The sequence below is a fragment of the Populus alba genome, chromosome 18 (genome assembly GCF_005239225.2).
Source record: "Populus alba chromosome 18, ASM523922v2, whole genome shotgun sequence".
NCBI lineage: Eukaryota > Viridiplantae > Streptophyta > Magnoliopsida > Malpighiales > Salicaceae > Populus > Populus alba.
Genome location: NC_133301.1, coordinates 11,514,760 through 11,536,652, shown reverse-complemented (window position 1 = coordinate 11,536,652; position 21,893 = coordinate 11,514,760). Strand labels below are relative to the sequence as shown.

At 34.3% G+C, this 21,893-nt stretch overlaps 4 protein-coding genes across 5 annotated transcripts; 2 read left to right on the top strand and 2 right to left on the bottom strand.

Annotated features, from left to right (window-relative positions):
- The first annotated feature begins 1,005 nt into the window (after window positions 1-1,005).
- Window positions 1,006-8,173, top strand: LOC118033224 (calmodulin-binding protein 60 B). 2 transcript variants are annotated; one of them, XM_035038126.2, is made up of 9 exons: window positions 1,006-1,160; window positions 1,407-1,576; window positions 3,040-3,115; window positions 3,808-3,866; window positions 4,376-4,869; window positions 4,949-5,109; window positions 5,193-5,396; window positions 6,799-7,036; window positions 7,126-8,173. In XM_035038126.2, the coding sequence occupies exons 2-9, from the start codon at window positions 1,452-1,454 to the stop codon at window positions 7,707-7,709; spliced, it is 1,941 nt and encodes a 646-aa protein (XP_034894017.1). In that variant the 5' UTR covers window positions 1,006-1,160; window positions 1,407-1,451; the 3' UTR covers window positions 7,710-8,173. The 2 variants fall into 2 exon arrangements, with proteins under 2 accessions (XP_034894017.1, XP_034894018.1); XM_035038127.2 differs by having other exon boundaries at window positions 1,079-1,225.
- Window positions 8,174-10,694: 2,521 nt separating this feature from the next.
- Window positions 10,695-11,999, bottom strand: LOC118056942 (probable xyloglucan endotransglucosylase/hydrolase protein 23). The gene is made up of 3 exons (XM_035069378.2): window positions 11,651-11,999; window positions 11,363-11,556; window positions 10,695-11,278 (listed from the first exon to the last, which is right to left on the bottom strand). Exons 1-3 carry the CDS (start codon window positions 11,912-11,914, stop codon window positions 10,876-10,878), a joined length of 861 nt encoding a protein of 286 aa, XP_034925269.1. The 5' UTR covers window positions 11,915-11,999; the 3' UTR covers window positions 10,695-10,875.
- A 3,103-nt stretch (window positions 12,000-15,102) lies between these two features.
- On the bottom strand, window positions 15,103-16,317 carry LOC118033248 (probable xyloglucan endotransglucosylase/hydrolase protein 23). The gene is made up of 3 exons (XM_035038165.2): window positions 15,979-16,317; window positions 15,691-15,884; window positions 15,103-15,606 (listed from the first exon to the last, which is right to left on the bottom strand). Exons 1-3 carry the CDS (start codon window positions 16,240-16,242, stop codon window positions 15,204-15,206), a joined length of 861 nt encoding a protein of 286 aa, XP_034894056.1. The 5' UTR covers window positions 16,243-16,317; the 3' UTR covers window positions 15,103-15,203.
- Window positions 16,318-19,206: 2,889 nt separating this feature from the next.
- On the top strand, window positions 19,207-21,593 carry LOC118033221 (uncharacterized). Its single transcript, XM_035038124.1, has 2 exons — window positions 19,207-19,347; window positions 21,294-21,593. Exons 1-2 carry the CDS (start codon window positions 19,207-19,209, stop codon window positions 21,591-21,593), a joined length of 441 nt encoding a protein of 146 aa, XP_034894015.1.
- Window positions 21,594-21,893: the final 300 nt, after the last annotated feature.

The window sequence follows — 21,893 nt, the reverse complement described above, 5'->3', positions numbered from 1 at the left end:
CACATCTATTTCTAATTTTTTTTAGTTATTATTAATGTTATTTATTTACATGAATGATTTTGATTTATTTGATTAAATGTTTGCATGAATTTTTTAATTTATGTTTTGATTTTTTTTAGAAAATAACTTGCATATTTAGAGATTTTTTAAAAAAATTATAGCCTTCAACACGCGTGAGTTAAATAGCTCATTTTTTGTATGTATAAGCTGTGCAAATTTTCGAAAAAACAAAAAGAGGATTTTAATTCACAACATTGCAGGCATGGTTTGGTATGAAAGAAATAGAGGAAATTAATAAAATGAAAGAAAAAAAGACGAAGAAAGTGGATTTTTCTTCCATTAGGTTTTAAAAAATGAGGTGGAAATACTAAAAATAAGATAAAAGTGGAAAGTCATAAAATAATAAGGGCTACATATACTTTAACAAAAAGAGACCACTCATACGAAAAGTCATCCCAGTGACGTCACTGGATTAGAGTAATAAGGATTACAGCAGTGCATAGAGTACGTGATCATTCTCTCTTCTGTGGCTTCAGTACGAGTCTCCAAAGAAGACCAGCATACTAACAAAACAAAACAATACCACCAAAATTGGGGTAAACTACATTTCTATCCCTGTAGATTCATTAATTACCACTTTTAACTTTTAATTTATAATTTCTCAAAACTAGTCCTATAGCCTTAAAATGTTTTTCAATTTCACTCTTTGTTACTAATAACTACTGAAAAAACTCACACTTGTTTATTTATTTATTTTAAATTCTATCTTTTTTCTTCCTTTCAAATCCCCATAAAATGGTATAAATATAGAAAAAATAAAAAAAAAACTGAATAAGTAGAATATTCAAAGACTAAGGTAACATTGAATCTTCCAAACTAGAAGAATAATATTGGAAAATCTTAAACTCCAGGGATAATAGGTGGAATCAATGAATCTATAGGGATGAAAAAGAAATACCATTCAAATTACTATATAAAAAAAGAAAAAATGCACAGAAAGGAAAAAGTCAATTTCAGTCTAAGTACTTTATTTATGTGTATTTACTTATTTAAATTAATCAACAGTACTCTATGTTTTCGATTTTCTCGATATAACCTTTTTTTTTTGCTCTCACCAGACACGGATCATTTTATTTTGGCAGTCCAAGATTATCTGTCAGGTTCTCTTTGCCGCTATAATTACTTTTTCAGTTGCAAAATCTGTTTGGTTTCCGAGAAAATTAGAGTAAAAATCACTGTCTTTTCTACTTTGTCTTTTGCAGTCGTTATCGTTGGTTTCTAAATTTGGATTTGTGCGTGTTTTTCTGGTGGAAATTGAGCTAGATTACTGTGGTAGTGTGGATCTGTCTGATTAGTTAGGATTTTTGATTGATTGATAGCGTGAAATTGTAAGTGGTGTTTTGCAGATTTAAGTAGAAGAAGAAGAAGAAGAAGGGTTAGGGTTTTGAGACATGCACACTAGGTATATGGAGAGAACTAATAGCATGGCTAGAAGGAAAAGGGGCTTAGAAGGTGGTGGAGCAGAGGAGCAGCAGCAGCAGCAGCAGCCAGAGCGTAAAAGACCTGCTTTAGCTAGGTAAATTTTAAAATAAATGACTATAAATTGTGTGTTTTTTTTCTTTTGAATATTAGCTGATTTTAAATGTTAATTTAAGTAATTTTTCAGTTTAAATTTTGAAATTTGTGGTTTTAATCTAATGTTGGGGTAATTGGAAAATTGTATAAATTGTTGAATTGCGTTGACTCTCATTTTAGCTGTTCGTTTGATTACATTAAAACTTTAAACATGGGTTCTGGCCTGCTACTTTGGGTTCTGTTCTGCTGGATCATTTTTTGACCTGATTATATCTCAAAGTTGTCAGCATAGCTGTATATTTGGATGCTTGAAATAGTGGTCAAGATTGAAAGATGCGAGAGCCTACTGACCTGGTTTTTTTTTTTTTTTCCTTGAGAATTGGTTAGTAAATCTTCTAAGCTGGATTAACAAAATCTAGGGTAAGAGTGGGTTAATCTTTCTCTTCTACTAAAGTTCAACGAATCTTGAAATATGATTTCTGTTTAGCCTTTTCTTTGATTGACATGGAGTGGATTGAAAGGGAAACCAAAACTAATTACCTTCATCTTTCTCTTCTACTAAAGTTCAACGAATCTTGAAATATGATTTCTTTTTAGCCTTTTCTTTGATTGACATGGAGTGGATTGAAAGGGAAACCAAAACTAATTACCTTCATCTTTCTCTTCTACTAAAGTTCAACGAATCTTGAAATATGATTTCTGTTTAGCCTTTTCTTTGATTGACATGGAGTGGATTGAAAGGGAAACCAAAACCAATTACCTTCACTTTTATGTTCACTGGAAGATTCCGGACACAGTATCCTCTTATGCACTGTTCCCTGCAATAAATAGTTACTGAAAGTATCTGATCTTTTCTCCTTTGGGCATGCATTTTCAGCAAATTTAGAATTTTCCTGGAGCTTACCGAGACATTCATGAGCTGTCAACACTAACCTTATGGACTGATTTAACCCTAGTTTACATGTATACTTAACCATATAGATCTTGTTGCATGCTAATCTCATGGGTCATGACCTGTTTAATAGAGACTAGTAAAACCTTTATTTCCTCGGACTAACAGAACTAGAATTAAATAAAGAGAATCATAAGTAAAACCACACACTAAGTACATTATCTTGTGTATTTGACAATGAACAGAGTTTTGGATGCACATGCATCGTGGTTTCTGGGATGACTGATGTCGGGATTGCACATCGATAAATACCAATGATACTTAAATGGAGGCATGCCACAAAGGAGTGTCATCTCTAAATGCTTTTTACCTCAGCAAACCAAAATCTTTCTCGAATAAATTGAACTTTTTTGTTTTGAAATTGAAGTACATTTTTTGAGAGCAGCTTCCTATTATTTATTTTCATTGGTTTCTATATCTGATTACTGGGAAACATGATAAATCTAAGTTATCTCATTGCATGACATTCCCTTTGAGTTGGATTTTAATGTAAATTTATATGCTTTCTGCAGTGTAATTGTAGAAGCTCTCAAGGTGGATAGTCTACAGAAGCTCTGCTCATCGTTGGAACCAATTCTTCGTAGAGTTGTAAGATTTATATCCTTTAGTTTTTGTTCTTTGCATCTGGGGTGGCAGATAGATATGATTCAAAATGCAGAGGCAGAGAAATCAAATCCAAGTTTAGGGTTTGGATTTTTTTGATCAGGAGAATTTGATAAAGTCCCAGGTCTACACTAGAGTATCTAAAATCACTACCAGGATCACAGGAATCACATTGGAGATAAGATGCATCACTTTGATCATGTGCTATCTTGTCTCACTCACAATGCATCAAGGCTGGTTCCCTGAAAGAGATAAGTGCAGCTGAGGTGCTTGAGAGTGAAGAACTGTCAAGGCCTAGCTGTTTCATTCATTAAAGGAGCTCTTAACACAGCAGTTTGGTATTGAACCCCCCCCCCCCAACAGCATCGGAACATTTCCTCTTACAAATAAGAAAGCAAACCCTCATCCTGCAAAAAATTGATTCTTGATCAGTCAAGCTCCTAAATTCTCGGCATTAGTCATCTGCTTGAGTACTGTTTTTCTTTTCTTTTTTTCCTTATGAACTTTTGAAGGTCTTGTAGCAGCTGAATAATGAATTAGAGTTACCATCATTGACCCTAATAGCCAGGGAGTTTCCTTCCAGCTATAGAGCCAAGTCAATGGGCACCTCTAGGACAACTTTGATTGCTCAGCTATTATTGGCTTCTTACTGCAGTGTTGCTTTTTATGCCAAACAGGTAAGTGAGGAAGTGGAGCGTGCTTTAGCAAAGATAGGTCCTGCTAGACAGATTGGAAGGTAAACTATATCTTTGACCATTATTTGGTTGTAGTTCATTTTGTGATGTATGAGTTATATTTTTTGAATTTCAAGCCAAAATTTTATGATTTTCTTCTTCATTTTTCATTTTTGACTAAACTTGTACTTAGTAATAGGAAAATCAACTATTGGTGTTGGAAATGGAATCATGTCTTGTGCATGTGACTTACATGTGAGTTCTCGTTAAAAAGGTGATGCACTGAAATCTCTGGTGGTTGTATGTTTTCAAGTCTTGTTTGTTGACTAACAAAGCGTGTACACTATTTAGTATATTAGCAGAATTGTTGCTATTGAATTGATTGCAAAATTTTGATGATGTCATGAATGCAGCAAATTTATCTTGTTTGTAAAATTTGGTAGATATAACTTTTGTGTTTTAGTAACTCTGATATATAAGCAACGACCACTGTGTCCTTTTCATTTTCTGTAAGAATTAAGAATGTATGGTTTCATCCTTAGGGGTGGTTTATTATTCTTATGTGTGACAGGTCTTCCCCGAAGCGAATTGAAGCCCCAGATGGAAGGAACTTGCAGTTGCACTTTAGGTCTAGGTTGTCTCTTCCCCTTTTCACAGGAGGAAAAGTAGAGGGGGAGCAGGGTGCCGCAATCCATATTGTTTTGGTTGATGCGAGCACTGGACGCGTTGTCACTTCTGGCACAGAAGCCTCTGTTAAACTAGATGTTGTAGTTCTTGAAGGTGATTTCAACAATGAAGCTGAGGAAGGCTGGACACAAGAAGAATTTGAAAGCCATGTTGTAAAAGAGCGTGAAGGAAAGAGACCATTGTTGACTGGAGACTTGCAAGTAACACTTAAAGAAGGGGTAGGATCTTTGGGAGATCTCACATTTACGGATAACTCAAGTTGGATAAGGAGCAGGAAGTTCAGGCTTGGCTTGAAGGTTGCTTCTGGGTATTCTGAGGGCATACACATTCGTGAGGCCAAGACAGAAGCTTTTACTGTTAAAGACCATAGAGGGGAATGTTAGTTCATGGCTTTGCTCTTCATTATTTTTCCTGTTCCAACTCTTCTTGAATATGCATTTTTTTCCCCAATTGACAGTGTACAAGAAACACTATCCACCTGCACTGGATGATGATGTATGGAGATTGGAGAAAATTGGCAAGGATGGTTCATTCCACAAGAGGCTAAATAATCAAGGAATATTTAAAGTTGAAGACTTCCTTCGTCTTGCAGTCAAAGATTCTCAGAAATTACGGAATGTAAGTGAGACTGAGACTCGGTTATTGAATTATGAATTTTAGCTTTGTACCTACCTTCTAATATAGAAAGTTGTTGGATGTAGATTCTGGGAAGTGGCATGTCAAATAAGATGTGGGATGCTCTCTTGGAGCATGCAAAGACTTGCGTTCTTAGCGGAAAACTATATGTTTATTATCCTGACAATTCAAGAAATGTTGGTGCTGTCTTCAACAACATCTATGAGCTGAGTGGCCTTATTTCAGAGGAACAGTATTATGCAGCCAATTCCCTTTCTGATGAGCAAAAGGTTGGCCTCATCATGCGTTCTCCTTTTTTATTTTTTTTAATAAAAAAATAGAATGTCTTGTTTCATGTTTCCATGTTTGTTAGGAGCAGTATATGAACACCATTGCTTGACGGCCTTCATACAGCACTATCAGCCCAATAGTTTCAATCATAGTTCCCCCTTTTAAGTTCCATTTACTTATTTGTCCTCTTGCCCATGGCAAATATAAGTAAAAACTGCTAGTTGAGAACGACTCAATTTTTGAGCTTGGAATATCTTGTTACAGTACTTGATCTCATTTAACACCTCTATCTTATGTTTTCTATCTTGCATGGTTTTCCAAATTAAACATTTTCAGTTCAAATGTGTGCCTTGTGACTTTGTTTATGGATTCTGAAAAACCCAGAACCGGTCAACCGGTTCCTCTACTGTTTTAGCTTTGTGCTGTTTTCTCTGTTCTTCGGACTTTTGTAATACTTGGGGTATGCTCCTCGTATCTTGTACATATTTTGGATTTATACAACTTAAACTTTTCCAAAAACAGGTATGAATCACTGTGAATGGCAGCATAACGAAGTTATTCTCATATATCAAATGCCCCCAAACTTCTTCTCTCATTATCATATTCTTCTTTCTTGTCCCAGATAACAATTTGCTAATGCCTTATCTGAATTTTTTTGTCCCACCTGAACTAATGTTTCCTTGATAGCTCATGATTCTGTTCTTGTGAGTAACATACATTTCCAAAATCATTAGCTAGCATTTTCTATACATGCTAAGTACGTTTTTTTGTTGAAAAGAAAAGAAAAGAAAAGAAAAGAAAGAAAAGCTAGTACTTTGCATGTCATAAATATAAGGTTCTCTCCAATCTATCTACAAGCCTATCATTAGATTCCAAAATATTTTGTGTAAAATCAGATTTATTAGATATGAAGAAGAGTAATCAGTAATTAGTGTGATTCAATGGACATTACTTGTTTTGTGTAAACATTACCTGGTTGTACTTTTGAAGAAATCACTTATGGTTATGTTAGAAAGCGTAAACATAGTTGATGCCTTTCCATGTTAGGGAATATTTAAACAATTTCTCAAATTTTCTTTTTCCTTTTTTTTTTTGTGTGCATGATTGAACCCAATCACTTCATATAAGCACATAGTTCTCTGAATGTCCATTTTTTACTTCCAACTATCATGTTGTTTAATCAATCTCAAGCTATGTGTTCATAAACTGGTTTTTCTTGGAGGCAAGTTTGAGGTTAATGTAATGGCAAGGCAATTTTTCCTTGGGCCTGTTTCGAATTTGATTTGAGCTTGCAGCTATAAACTTTTTCACATTTTTTGTTCTTTCTGGCAAGGGCTGCTCTTTACTGCTGTTTTGATTATCTCACTTAAAATAATTTTGCTCATTGAAAATTAATTCCAGATCTATGTGGATACATTGGTGAAGAAAGCATATGACAATTGGGATATGGTTATTGAGTATGATGGCAAGTCACTTCTGAACTTCAATCAAAATAGGAGGGTAAGTGTATCCCAAAATGAACAGCAGATCAATCAAATAGGTTACTCTAATACTTCAGGCCACCAAGTGCAATTACCACGCTTGCCAGCTTCAATTCCATCCGAGCAGTCTTCTGTTCATTCAGCCCTACAAGCAGGAGGTAAGTGCTATCAACTGCAGATGTCAAATCAGAAAATCATGTTTTAATTGTTAACTCAATTGCTTACTGGTTCTGATTTCTGGCAACAGGGTACAATGATAATTTGGTATCGGGATACTCAATGCAGTCACAGCTTGTAAATCCTGATTCCCGCACACAGCTTGGCAGTAACTCATTCGCGCCACATCAACAACTGATCAGCAATCCTCAACAACTCCTAAGCACTAGAAATGATAACAGTGTTGTTGGCCTGGCCCTTGGTCCTCCACAGTCATCTACCTCAGGTTTTCAAACAATTGGTTCTTCCATGCAGCCAACTAATCTTAATCCTTTTGATGACTGGACCAGCAACCGAGACAAGAGCGCTGATGAATTCTTTTCAGAGGAAGAGATTCGCTTACGAAGTCATGAGATGCTTGAGAATGAAGATATGCAACACTTGCTCCGACTCTTCAGTATGGGGGGCCATGCCAACGTACCTGAAGATGGCTTTTCTTACCCACCTTACATGGCATCTCCTATGCCAAGTTATGACGAGGACCGCTCACGTCCAGGTAAAGCTGTTGTGGGATGGTTAAAGATCAAGGCAGCAATGAGGTGGGGGTTCTTTATTAGGAAGAAAGCTGCTGAGAGGCGAGCACAGCTTGTTGAGCTGGATGATGATGATGAGTAGATAGGTTTTAATGTCAAGCCTCATGATCCATGAATTATTATTGTGTATGTCTAGGACTGCATGGAATTGTTGGGTTTGGAAGTCTCGAAGGCCCAGTCGTTCCGGGTTTGACGTCGGCATCCAAGAACCTTTTTGTACAGTCACCTGTACAGTAAGTTGCTTTGTTACTTGTTAGTTGTTACCCTGCAAGATGGTTCTCTGATCATATCATCATTCTGTGAATGGTAGATGAGTTTGAGTTCACAAGGGGTGTGTGCGCGTGTGTGTGTTTCTAAGTTGAACACCCCTTCCATTCTTGTTGACTGCTTAGGGGAACATGTCTAGTAGTAGAAGCATATATGACTTCATATGTTGTATCTGCAAGTGACTGTAAGAGATGGTCCAAATGGTCCATACTATGTTAACCTTCAACTGGAGTTGCTTCTTTCCAGTCTCCTTGTTATGTCATGATTTGTGAACTGCCATTTGCTTCTCTCCAGCTATGGTTTCTTCTTTTATTGACCACCATGGTGATCGGCTCTACTGTTCAAATGCGCTTGACTTGTTAACCACCACCCTTTTTGACACCCATGTTTTGCTGTGCTCCCTTGACGGCCTCTGTTATGGGACAAACATGCATCTTCCGATCGATCATAAATCATCCAAAATTCATCTGCAAACCAGTGGGCTATGGTGGTGGCACCTTCATGCTGTTGATTTCCCACTTATCTATCATTCCGATGGGATTTCTAATCGCGATTGACCAGCTATCTTGGTCGTGCACATCTCATTTCCTGGCCGTGATAAGCGGAATCACTGCTACGTCAGTGTATGGTGGCAGCGGAACTTTCTGCTTCCTTAGGCTCTGTACCTGCTAGTGTTTATCATCTTCACTAGATTCATAGGAGCAGGGAGCCTTAAGTTGGAGAAATTAAGTATCATTACGCAAACGAGTTAAAGAAATGATTTAGTTCAAGTATAACTTGAAACTTGGGATATCAAATTTTTATTACAAAAAAAACTTAATCAACTCGTCAAACATTTAGTTTAGATCATGAGTTTAGGATAATTTTATAAAAAATAAATTAAAAAAATATATATTTCAATTCTCAATAAATCTAATATCAAAAAGAAAAAATTAAAAATTAAAATATAAAATATAAAATATAAAAGATATAGCAAACATTCTTCATTTTTTTTTTTTAGTTTTTTTTTGGTTAATTCTCTGCTATCCAAATCATATATAAGGTTGTTTTCTAAGTTACTAAACATTAAATCAGCCTTAACTATTTTTTTAGCCTCAACAACAATCCGCATATACAAAAACACCAAACCTGAGACCCAAGATGGTTGTTTTCTCTTGAACAACAGATACGGGATACTTGATCAGGATAAGAAGATTCTAAATTCAGTTGAGAAATTACTCAACAATTCGATATCCTAACATGAATTGTAATTATTATATGCATGCTTGCACCAACACATGATCAAAAGTGAATGCTGGGGGGGAGGGGATATCGAAAAGTGTTTTTTTTTAATCTGAGCACTCACCTCCTCCCCTGCTCTGTTTTGAGCTTTGTTGGTTTCACATTTTCTTGTCATACTCCTCGGCTTCATTGATGATTTGATCTGACTTTTTCTCTGGGTTCGTTGCATTTCTCCTGTACAAAATGGATTTGAGATGTTTATCCACTTGAACATTATGCAAACTGTGTAACAACAGCTTTAGTCCCCAGTCGCAGACAATAAACAAGAAAAGTATAGCTTGATTCTAGATACTGAGAAGGCTAGTCGGTAGCGTTGGCACATTATTTAAGAGAAATAGTGTTGGTGGGCAGCCATCCTCTTCTTTTTGTCTGAAAGCTTTGTGTGCTTCATCTAGCAATCCTTCTCTGCAAAGTTCATTGATTATTGTAGTCCAAACCCAAACATTAGGCTACAACCCTTCAACAGGGAGTATCAAAAACAACTCCATTGTATCTTTAAGCTTCCCAGATTTGCACATGGCATCGATTGTGATATTATAGATTGCCAAATCAGGTTTCAAATGACTATTTTGCATTTCTCGAAATAGTCAAAAGGCCTAATCAAGATACCTTGTTTTCTTAAGCCATCAAGAAAAGTTGAGTAATTAAATATGGGGAATAGCCCTGTGCATGCATATCCATGAAAAGCTCTTTTACTTCCAAAATTCTCCCCGCCTGAAACAAGCCACGTTTAAGAGTGTTGGTAGCTAATAGTGTCTGGAATTAAGCCTCGATGAGTCATTTCATCAAAAAGCTGCTTCACATCATCCATTCTCTTGGTCTTACAGTATCCATGGATTAGAATGCTAGAATTGAAAACATCAGGTGAACAACCCTTGCTTATCATGACATTCAATAATAACAACCTGCCCTGTCCATTTTCTTGAGCAATCTAGCAGCTACAGTGGTTTCTCCAATCTTACACAAACCATTGATAATCGTATGATTCTAAGCGTTGTAGATTACGTTTATATCCTCGTTCCACCATGCCATCGAAGAATTCCACAACTTGAGCAATTTTACCCTCTATACAAAGCCCATTGACTGAGGTAGGAAAGGTCACAACAATAGCTTCAGAACCAAGTTTAATGATTTTGGCCAAAAAAGAATACCCAAAATCGACACGGTGTAAGTGGTAGAAGCAATTGATCAAGATGTTAAAAGTATAGATATGAACTTTGATTTCAGCAATTCAATTTGTTTGGAAAAAGAACGCACGGTTCACTGATGTTTCATTCTAACGAGAGCTTATAATAACTTTGTAAATTCGACTATAGAAGGCAAATGATTCAAAGTATGTGATTGAAAGAAGACAAGGCATCATCAATGTTTCTAAACGAACAACCCTTTTGCCTCTTGCTACCTACTACTACTAACAGTGGAAGCATGAAGACATAAAATCATACTCATTTTGATTTGTCTTCGTTCAGAATGAAACGCAACAAAAATGAAACTCATCACGATTTTAGTGGCAAGGAGAAAGCTGGGAATCTTTCTTTTACTTTCATCGAAATACTACGGATTTATATTACATTAAAAACAATTGATTGATGAAAAAGAATTAAAGAATTGCACCAATTGATTAATTGTCTAAACTACAAAAACAAATTGAATATCTTATGTGGCAAAACGTGGACAGGTAATGCAAGGACGTCTTCTTTCTAGGACATGCTGCATTCCGGAGGGAGACCTTGGGGAAATCTATTGACATCATTGCAGTAATTGTATACCATGTAATTCTCCCGGACCCATTTCAACCTCTCCTGCCTTGTTGAATCAAGCTCCTCTGAGAACCAAGCATTCGAGGTGGAGGCGGGAGGAGAAGTGGTTGTGCCACAGGAAGATACCCCATTAGACAAAACACAAGCTTCGGCATTGAAATTTCTATAAGAAGCGGTGAAAGGAGCTAGGGCCCAATCTGTCTTGACCAAGCCACCTCTTGTAGCCCAGTCATCAGCATTCCATAGACTCGAGTAAATCCTCATCGGCTGGTTTTTTGGGAAGGGAACCCCCATAGACTCCAGGTTCTTGAACTCTCGAATTGGAGTGCCATCCACGGAGAAGCTGGAGCACAGAAAAAGAAAATAAAATTAGTAACACAGCATGTATTGACGTTGTACACGGAGCAGATTGAAGATTGATGCTTACACAATGCGCTGTGGGTTCCAAAGAATGGAATATGTGTGGAAATCAGCAGTTGGGTCAAACCAAAGATAGAACTGCTGCTCTCTGTTGCCCTTGCCTTGGCTAAACACATTAGTGTGCAGGATGTAAGGATCACCGCTCAAATTCCCCAGGAATTCAAAATCTATCTCATCCCACGCAGACCCTTTTGATGACAGCTGCAAATTCGTATGACAAAAAGCAAATTTACTGTTAGTCACATATGATGATTGTTTCGTGACTTACTTGAGGCAAACAATCAGGTTCACTTACATAATAAGCAGTGACAGTGCCTGCAGAGTTGCCGGGGACAAGCTTGAGTTGCATGTCAATCTTTCCGAACAGATACTCATTCCTGGATTGAAATCCAGAGCCAGAGGCCTTGTCAAGGTTGAGAGTGAGGAGGTCGCCGTTGCTGAGGATCTTAGCACGGCCATCTCCCCAGGTAATATCAAAATCGTTGTAGAAGTTGCTTGCTGATGCAACCGTCACAAGAAGAGCTACAAGGGGCACAAGCACAGTATTCAAAGAAGCCATCGGCTATTATGAAGCGATTGATGCCAAGGATGAAATATAAGCAAAGTTCTGGAAGCTCGGAGGTGGGATTGTCAAGGAGATAGCCTGGTTGGTATTTATACTTGAGGAAATGGAAGTCCAAGAAAGGCAGGCGAAGTTTCGTACGCTCAGCTTAGCTGCGGACAGTGTGTTTGGGGGCTGGACAAGTGTAAGAAAGTCGCTGTTGAAAAAGACTAAACATTTCACCAACATCGACGAGCCAGCCAACGAATCATGGCACGCGTTTTGGCCTTCGGCACCGACGGATAGGTGCGCTTTTCCATTAGATCCAGCGTCACAAACAGTACAGGGCTCCACAACTGACCCATATTTGCATAAATTAAATAAATAAATATACAAAAATTGAATCCAACATGCACAGGTCGACTCTCTCTCCTAATTAATTAAGGAGATGTCTTTTTATACTTGAGTATTTTAGATGTTTACACCAGCTGTCTTCAGTTTTTGTTTTTTACATTTCTAAAAAAAAAAAGGCTATATTTTTTGTCGTTGAAATATTAATCGATTGTGAGAAAAAACGTTGTCTTTTACATTCAAATACTTATTCATTCTTGTTTTGAACTTATGCCACTGATATTTATTTATGCTAATTGAATTGGTTGAGATAACATATATGGTTTCTAGTTTTTTTTTTTTTTAATTTGTAATTATTACCTAGGACAAGAATAAGAAGCAAATAAAGTAATTTGATTGCTGTAATTTTTATTTTAATTTATTAGGGAGAAATAAGTCAAATAAAATATTTCAAGCCTTAAATGATTGTTTGGAATAAATTTTATAGAGTCTTTGCTCCTAAGAATACGACCAAGTAAATAAAAATTGCTTTTTAATATTAAATTTGTTTGGTGGTAAGAAATTGATTAAAAATCATTTTTTTAATTAATTTACTGATAATCTCTCCAATTTTCTTTAGATTTAAGGGATATTAAAATTATTTACTTGAATTGAGATAAAATTTATTTTATTTTAATGATTAATAGATTTATAGGAATGAATATATAGACACTTGAGTTGAGTTAATGACATATTGGTTTATGTTTAGAATTTTATTTCTTTAATTTTGCATTCATTTCCTCCCATACTTTGGATTTCAATATCTTGCAGGAAGACTTGGTAAATGTTTTCTCGAATTTGATATGGTATTCACAATCATACTATATATATAATAAAGTCAAAATTAAAATTTGGAGATTTTTGACACCAACCATGTGGACACATTTTATATATATAAAATTCATAAAAAACAAAGAAAAAATTGAAAATTAAGATTTTTGAGATTCATAAAAATTGAAAAATAAAGAAATATTGATCTAGCATAAAAAATAAAATAAAATTTCAGAACTTGTATTTGTTAATATTTATTTTAACGAGACACATTAAAAATAAATAATTTGAAAATATAAAACCCACCATTTATAAAAGAAAAGAAGAAAAAGGGGTTAAGAATATAGATAGAAAAGAAAATAGAAGTTACCCTTTATTAAAAGTAAACAGAAAAGGAAAATGAAAATGAAAATAAAATAAATAGAAAGAGGCGACTTAAAGTATTAATATTTTCCTCTTTTATGACAAATTAATATTTAAAACACTCCACTTTATCTAAAGGATTATCTATCTTCCCATTCAATTTTCAATAAAATATTTTGTCTTAAAATTCATTGAGAACTCCTTGTATTCTGATTTTGATTTATTCTTGAATTTATCAGTTTGTTTTTATTTTCTTTTAAAAGATTTTGAGCATAACATTCTATTATTATTACAGGCGTCCTCAGTAATGAAAACAAAAATGATGGAATCATGATGAATGAACTGCATCAAGAATATTTCTCAAGTTAAGGGACCTAATCAATTAAAAAAAGAGAGAGAAAGGACACATTAGTATATGATTAATCCATAGCCCAATTCTAGATCATTGATAAAATTATTAAGCTATTTATCCTCAATAAATTCATCCTACCAATGTTCAACATTTTATTATTCCAAACCAAGTATCAATAGTAGTGATGTTTTTTTCTTGATATTGCCCACGTATCCGGAAAAAACAACTTAACTTAACGCCAATTAAATACAACATTAAAGGAAGAAAAAGGTTAAAAAAAAAAAAACAATATTGTAGAATATTATTACAATCCATAGTGTTTTTTATTCCTTTTTTATTTTTATTTTTTAATTTAATTTTAATTGTAATTGTTAGAAAATGAGGTTTTGGTATCATAATAGAAATTGTTTTTTTACTTGTTTTATTGGTTTCTTGGGAATTTTTTATTTAAAAACATGGTTTGTGCATCACATTTGAGTGAGGTCCATTAACTTTTTGGGTTAAAGCTTTGTTGGAATTTAATCTCTAAGTTTTTTAATTTGAAATATTAAAATGATTTAAATAAATTATGAGCGAAAAAGAAATTGATATCAAATAACCATTGATTAATATAATTTGGTAAAATCTAAAACTCTTTAAAAGAATTCTATTCCACGTAGAGAGAAAAAAAACAAAGTGAAAAGTTAAAGCTGAATAAAAAAAAGTATTCAAAATTTTATATAAGAGGGGTTATAAGTAAAGTGAGTTTTGGGCTCAAACCCCACCCACTTACACGCGTTTTGGGTTGAGCCTAGACTTGTGTTTAAGTTTATTGTAAAACAATATTTTGAATTATAAAAAATTATTTTTTACTATCTAAAATTTGAAATAAGACTTGGTCCATGAATAATTATTTTTTCTTGCCCATTGTTTTGTCAATCCCTTGAATGGAAGGAATTAATTAATTTTTTTATAACAATTTTTCAGAATTGGAATAAATCTTTTAGCTAAAAAAAAACCTTGTTTAAATAAAAAAAAACATTTAGGTTTGATTTTGGTTTATTATTGGTAATGTTAGTTGTTAATGAAGTAAGTTTATCAATTTTTAGTTTCTAAAATTCTTTATAAAAAAGGGGTTGAAGAAAAGTATTTAAGGTTGATTAATTTTGTATTGTTTATATAAATTTAAAGATCTTTTTTACCTTATTTTCTAGCATTAATTACTGGTTTTAAACCTTTGTTTTTCCTTTCTAAATTTTCTTCTAATCCAAAGCTTAGGAGAAAGCCAGGAATACCTTTTACGTTCATCGAAATACTGCGGATTCTTATTACATTAAAAACAATTGATTGGTGAAAAAGAATTAAAGAATTGCACCAAATGATTAATTACAAAAACCAATTGAATATCTTATGTGGCAAAACGTGGACAGGTAATGCAAGGACGTCTTCCTCCTAGGACATGCTGCATTCCGTAGGTAGACCTTGGGGAAATCTATTGACATCATTGCAGTAATTGTATACCATGTAATTCTCCCGGACCCATTTCAACCTCTCCTGCCTTGTTGAATCAAGCTCCTCTGAGAACCAAGCATTCGAGGTGGAGGCCGGAGGAGAAGTGGTTGTGCCACAGGAAGATACCCCATTAGACAAAACACAAGCTTCGGCATTGAAATTTCTATAAGAAGCGGTGAAAGGAGCTAGGGCCCAATCTGTCTTGACCAAGCCACCTCTTGTAGCCCAGTCATCAGCATTCCATAGACTCGAGTAAATCCTCATCGGCTGGTTTTTCGGAAAGGGAACCCCCACGGACTCCAGGTTCTTGAACTCTCGAATTGGAGTGCCATCCACGGAGAAGCTGGAGCACAGAAAAAGAAAATAAAATTAGTAACACAGCATGTATTGACGTTGTACACGGAGCAGATTGAAGATTGATGCTTACACAATGCGCTGTGGGTTCCAAAGAATGGAATATGTGTGGAAATCAGCAGTTGGGTCAAACCAAAGATAGAACTGCTGCTCTCTGTTGCCCTTGCCTTGGCTAAACACATTAGTGTGCAGGATGTAAGGATCGCCGCTCAAATTCCCCAGGAATTCAAAATCTATCTCATCCCACGCAGACCCTTTTGATGACAGCTGCAAATTCGTATGACAAAAAGCAAATTTACTGTTAGTCACATATGATGATTGTTTCGTGACTTACTTGAGGCAAACAATCAGGTTCACTTACATAATAAGCAGTGACAGTGCCTGCAGAGTTGCCGGGGACAAGCTTGAGCTGCATGTCAATCTTTCCGAACAGATACTCATTCCTGGATTGAAATCCAGAGCCAGAGGCCTTGTCAAGGTTGAGAGTGAGGAGGTCGCCGTTGCTGAGGATCTTAGCACGGCCATCTCCCCAGGTAATATCAAAATCGTTGTAGAAGTTGCTTGCTGATGCAACCGTCACAAGAAGAGCTACAAGGGGCACAAGCACAGTATTCAAAGAAGCCATCGGCTATTATGAAACGATTGATGCCAAGGATGATATATAAAGTAAGGTTTTGCAAGCTCGCAGGTGGGATTATCAAGGAGATAGCCTGGTTATCAAGTATTTATACTTGAGGAAATGGAAGTACAAGAAAGGCATGGGAAGTTTCGGACGCTCTGCGTAGCTGTGGACAGTGTGTTTGGGGAATGGACAAGTGTAAGAAATTTGCTGTAGAAAAAGACTCAACATTTCACTTACATCGACGAGCCAGCCAACGAATCATCGCACGCGTTTTGGCCTCCGGCACCGACGGATAGTTCCGCTTTTCCATTAGATCCAGCGTCACAAACAGTACAGGGCTCCACACCGGACCCATATTTGCATAAATTAAATATATAAAAAGTGAATCCAACACGTTTGTCGGTAGTGGTGTCAAACATTCCATTTGTTCTTTCATTCACCAAATTAAAGCGAAGCACGCGTATGCCAAACATAAAAGAATGAAAAAAAAAAAAAAAAACGCTTCGTGACCAAAAAAAAAAATTTCATTGTTTCAAATTAGACTATACAGTGAAATGCAAGAGGCTCAAGATTTTTTTTTTTTTCCTAAGGTTTTAAAGCTTGGATCAATTTAATGAAATGTAACTTTATTTTAGAGCATTAAGACTTAAATAAAAAAATAAAATTAGGCTGAGAATATTAAACTCTCTTTTTTTTATATACCGTTTGACCGTGTTTTATAAAAATTTAAATTTTTTATATTTTTAGATGATTTTTATGTTCTGATATCAAAAATAATTTTTTTTAAATAAAAAAAATATTATTTTAATACATTTCTAGACAAAAAATATTTTAAAAAATAACTACTAGTATTCTTTTAAATATAGAAACCAATAATCGTTTTCGAGTCTGTTTGGTATTGTGGTTGCTTTTGTGGTTGTGGTTTAAAAAAAGTAGTTTAATAAAAAAATGCTTTTCGTGAGGTTCGTTTTAAAATTTGATGTATTTGGTTAAAACTGCAGTTAAAATTGTGGTTGAAAAAAATCAATTTCTTGTATTTGGTTAATATATTTTTTTGTATACAGTCTGATTGTAAAATTACTTTTAAAAAATATATCTTTATATTTCTAAGAGATGCTATTTTTACTTTATTATAAAAACAATCAACTATTTACCTCTTGTGTTGGGTGCACGTAATAATCTTGCCCTTGTCTTTTTAACTTAGACAGATTGACATCAAAATTAATACAATTTTTGTTAATTAGCTCAAACTAATAATGCTACTAGAAAGGATAAAATTGCATCTTTTGAGGATATATAACGAGACCAAGGAAAAGCTCTCATGGCATACTTCCTTTTTCTCTTCAACATCCCAGTGATGGGCATCTGAAAGCTCCCAATCTGCTCCTTTTCGTGTTGCCCATTTGGTTCATTATTGCCTCTGTTTGAGACGAGAGAAGAGAACAGAGGGGAAGGAAAAATTTGGGAAATGGGAGTCTAGATCAATGGCAATAATTTGGGAACAGAAAGGAAGGGAGCAGAGGAGACGATCTAACGGGAATTTGGTGCAGGTAGAAGCCTCGTTTGACAGAAGAAAGGACAGAAGAAGGGGTTGCTAAAGTTTTGTGTTAATTACAGTGTCGGTGAGAGAGAGGAGAACACGGAAAAGCAATTGTAAATTGCTTTTCAAAAACTGAGGTCCAACCTCAGTTTTTGAGTGGGACCCATATGAATAAAATTGTGGTTCAACTTAACCAAACATTTCAATATTGCTTTTACTTTCATCCGCAGTCGCAACCGCAGTGCCAAACGGCCCATCATACTGTTCTTAGCTCGGGGATTAAATCGTTTCAAATCTTTGGGTGAGAATTAATTTGAATTCTTAGCCACAGTTGCTCAAAGCCTAACACAATAAGTACCATCTCGGAAACTGCAATCAAGTATCTTTCCCGTGTTCTTTATTTTTTTTTCTTTGTTTTGTCAATCATTTTTAATTAGCCCTTTGGAATCTCCCAATTTCGATGGTGATGATCTCTTGAAAAAGGTTCAATTGGAGACTCAGCTTTTCATAGATTGCGGACCAAGACGTGTGAACTAGGTTTTGAATTTGGAATTGAATATTGCTGAAAAAATAAATAAATTCTTTATGGAAGAAGCGTCAATAAATAAATAAATCTCTTCAATACTAAAATTAATAATGGCAAGAGATAAATAATGTAGAAGAAAACTTGAGAATAAGTATAGCGTCAAAGAAAATTGAGCCTTGCAATGTAAGATGAAAATGAGAAAAAATTATTAAAAAAATATCGATTGTGAAAAGAGAAGCTGGGGAATGTTAGTTACATGTCAGTAAAAAAAAAAAAAGTTATCGAATTTGCATAGAAAATGATGCATTTTCACCGTAGTTTTAAAATTTGATCCCACCCTAATAAATTAATTTAGAACTATGTTGCTTTTAGGTTGCAATAGATAAGAGTTTAAAATAAATAAGAAAAGTTAAAAACTCGAGTAAATAGATTGATCTTATAAGGTCCTATTACAATTTTAATTTTAACTTGTTAATTATTTTTTAAAAAATTAAAATGATATTATTTTAATTTATAAAAAAATTAGGATTAATTTGGATCATCTAATTAAAATCTGATAATTTAAAAAAAAAATCCATGATATGAGTCTGAGTATTAATTTTAAAAACTCTAATTTTAACACTAAAAAAAGAAAAAATGTCGCTGAATCTGAGGCTGTTTGGAAGTGTGGTAACGGTTGCTTTTTAAATAGCTTTTCGTGCCGAAAAGCATGCTAATAATATTTTTTTATTTTTTAAAAATTATTTTTGATATCAGCACATCAAAACGATCCAAAAAGTATAAACCCCATTCAATTTTAATAAAAAATTTTTTTTTTTAAATTTTTTAAAAAACAGATTCAACCTCAATGAGAAGGAACTTTGATATTTTGTATAAATCTGTCAATAAAAAGCATTAAAGTATGTGTGTGGTGGCGGTGGGCGACTTCACTTTTCTGGCTCCTGACTCCTCTAGTCCAGTCCGTGTATCGGATAGGGTGTCGAAAACAGAGGAAGGGGACAGGCGGGGTGTTGCCGTTTGGGCTGGGCCCAAGCAGCGTATGGTAATTAAATCCTTGAATATGGAAGAGTTCTGAATTGAACAATAGATAGATTGCATTTAGATTCAAACCTTACATGGAATTTGTTTCCTATGGTTTTTTTTGTTTGTTTGAAATGCTAATTCCAGGGTGCTCTGTTTGTCCTTTCATGGAACTTTTTTTAGCTCCTGCTATAAATTGCATTTGATGGGAATTCTATTCCAGGGTGTTTGAAATAATAGATGTTTAATATTTGAAATGCTGATTCCAGGGTGATCTGTTTGTACTTTCAATATTTTTTATGCAAGTTTTTTTTTTGATTCTTTGTTTTAAAGTTCTTTTTTTTTTTACCTGGACCTTATGTTATGGATGATTGGGGATAACATGAGTTTCTTTCCCCCATTCTTTTTAATATTGATTTTTTTTTTTATTTTATCACTTGACATTAAATTATTGGCTCTTGAACTTCATTATTTTTAGGATTTTTTTTCTACTAAGTTATCCCAAGAGCGAGTAACTAAAGTTAACCTGGAATAGCTTGATTTTTTTTTTATTGAATCGTGATCTTTTTTTTTTTTATTAGGTCTTTCTTTTGAATTTTTTTTTTTTTTATCAATCTTATATCATGAATAATGGGTTAATGAAGTAGATCGGGTTGACTTGAGTTTTCTTCTTCAATGTTATATTTTTTTAAATTGTTTTTTTTTTCAATCCTTTGGTATTCAATTATTAAGCCTTGAGCTTTAGCAATTTTTTTTTCTTTATATGGGTTATTTTGGTTTTATATCTCGAGTCACATGTTAGTAAAGTTAACATAGATTTGTTTAAATTATAGTTGTCTCAGTTTTTTTTTTATGTTAGGAAAAATTTGATTCAGTTCGCAACGTAGTACAGACTGTCTATTTAGTTATGATATAAACAATGATAGGAATGGTAATGATGATGTAAACAATGATGTTCTTATTGACAAGCTAGAGGTCGAATGCAAAGTGAACATTGCTCGGGAATTTTTTTTATTAATTTAGGCTATGTTGATCTTTTTGATCATATGTTTGCTATTATCACATAGATAGATTTATTCAATGATTATATAAATTTAACAACATGTTGATGAACCAAGTTTACTGATTAATGTTTATTAATTAAATTTAACATTAAAAAAATGAAGCTGATATCTAATTTTTTTATAAATATGATAAAAAATGATTGAAAGGTATTGATTGAACATCTAAAAGAACATGACAAGAGTAGTTTCAATACGGGGCCAAGTTTCTTTCAACTTGCAAAGAATGATGCAGTAGCTATGACTGCAGTAAGTTGCATATTATTAGTGTTTTTTGAAATAGTTTATTATCTAATATTTTATTTAGATGATGTTCCTTTTTCTATCTAGTTTATTTATGTAATACTATACAGTAATTTGGACAGCTGAGATTTAGTCATTTTTAAGACCATGGATTTATTTTAGTTAGAGTTTTGTTAGCCTTTAAAAATACTGTAATAAAAAATAACTTTGATATTTTAACAATTTTATTTCGGAGTTCTGTTAATTATCTTGTATTTTTTTTTTCTAGATCAGTTCTTGAAAACAAACCTTTATATATATTATATATATATATATATATATATATATATATATATATTAAGTTTGTCTTTGTATCGGAGTCAACTAGTGCTGTTTGGGCAATCCGTATTCCTCGTTTGCTCCTGTTCAGTAATGTTATCTCTGATTTATCCGAAGAAAGTTGGATAACAGCCATATTAATTACTTAGAACAATTATAATTAAAGAATTTGGTTACTAAACTAACTGTGGAAATTCAATTTTGTAGAGAGAATATAGCTGATTCTGAAAGAGTTTGTTTCCTGCTGATATTAGAACAGCTGTTTTGTAGAGACAACACCTGTACATGTGTCTATATATATCTAAGTTTGTCTACCCGTTTTCCTAACCCCACTTTTCCTTGAAAGCTGGGTATATTTCTTTTCCTAGCCTTAGTGTCGATCATGGAGGACCAAAGGAGATCAGGGGCTGGTTTAACAAATCCTGTTAACAACAGTAGCATTACTTACCCGTCTCATGCTCAGCTTGGTGTCAATCCTGGGCTTGCTCAGGGAGATCAGTACCCTCCTGGTTACAGGTTCAAGCCTAGAGATCAAGAACTTATCTCGTGTTACCTGCTCTGCAAGATCCGGGACAGACCATTGCCACGCAATGGTATCCACGAAGTTACGTTATACAAATATAGCCCGGAGACTCTTGCAGGTTGAACAGCTCTCCCTTTTTTTTTTCCCCCTTTTCTATTTCTTCTTTAATGATTTCTTCCATTCTTTACTTTATATTATTTAGTGTTGTTTGTGAGATTATTTGCTCTTTCCAAGCTGCTTTTTGCAGAGTAATTTTAGGATAAAATCATAATTTTGAAGCTCTGTGTTTAATGTCTAACCTGTACCCTTAGGTTTCCTGTTAACAGCAGCTGGTTATCCGCTCTGTGTTTACCTGTTTAATAAGAAATCTACTTTCGTAAACCCTTCTTGGAAAGATCATGAGTACTCCTGTCTCTTATAATC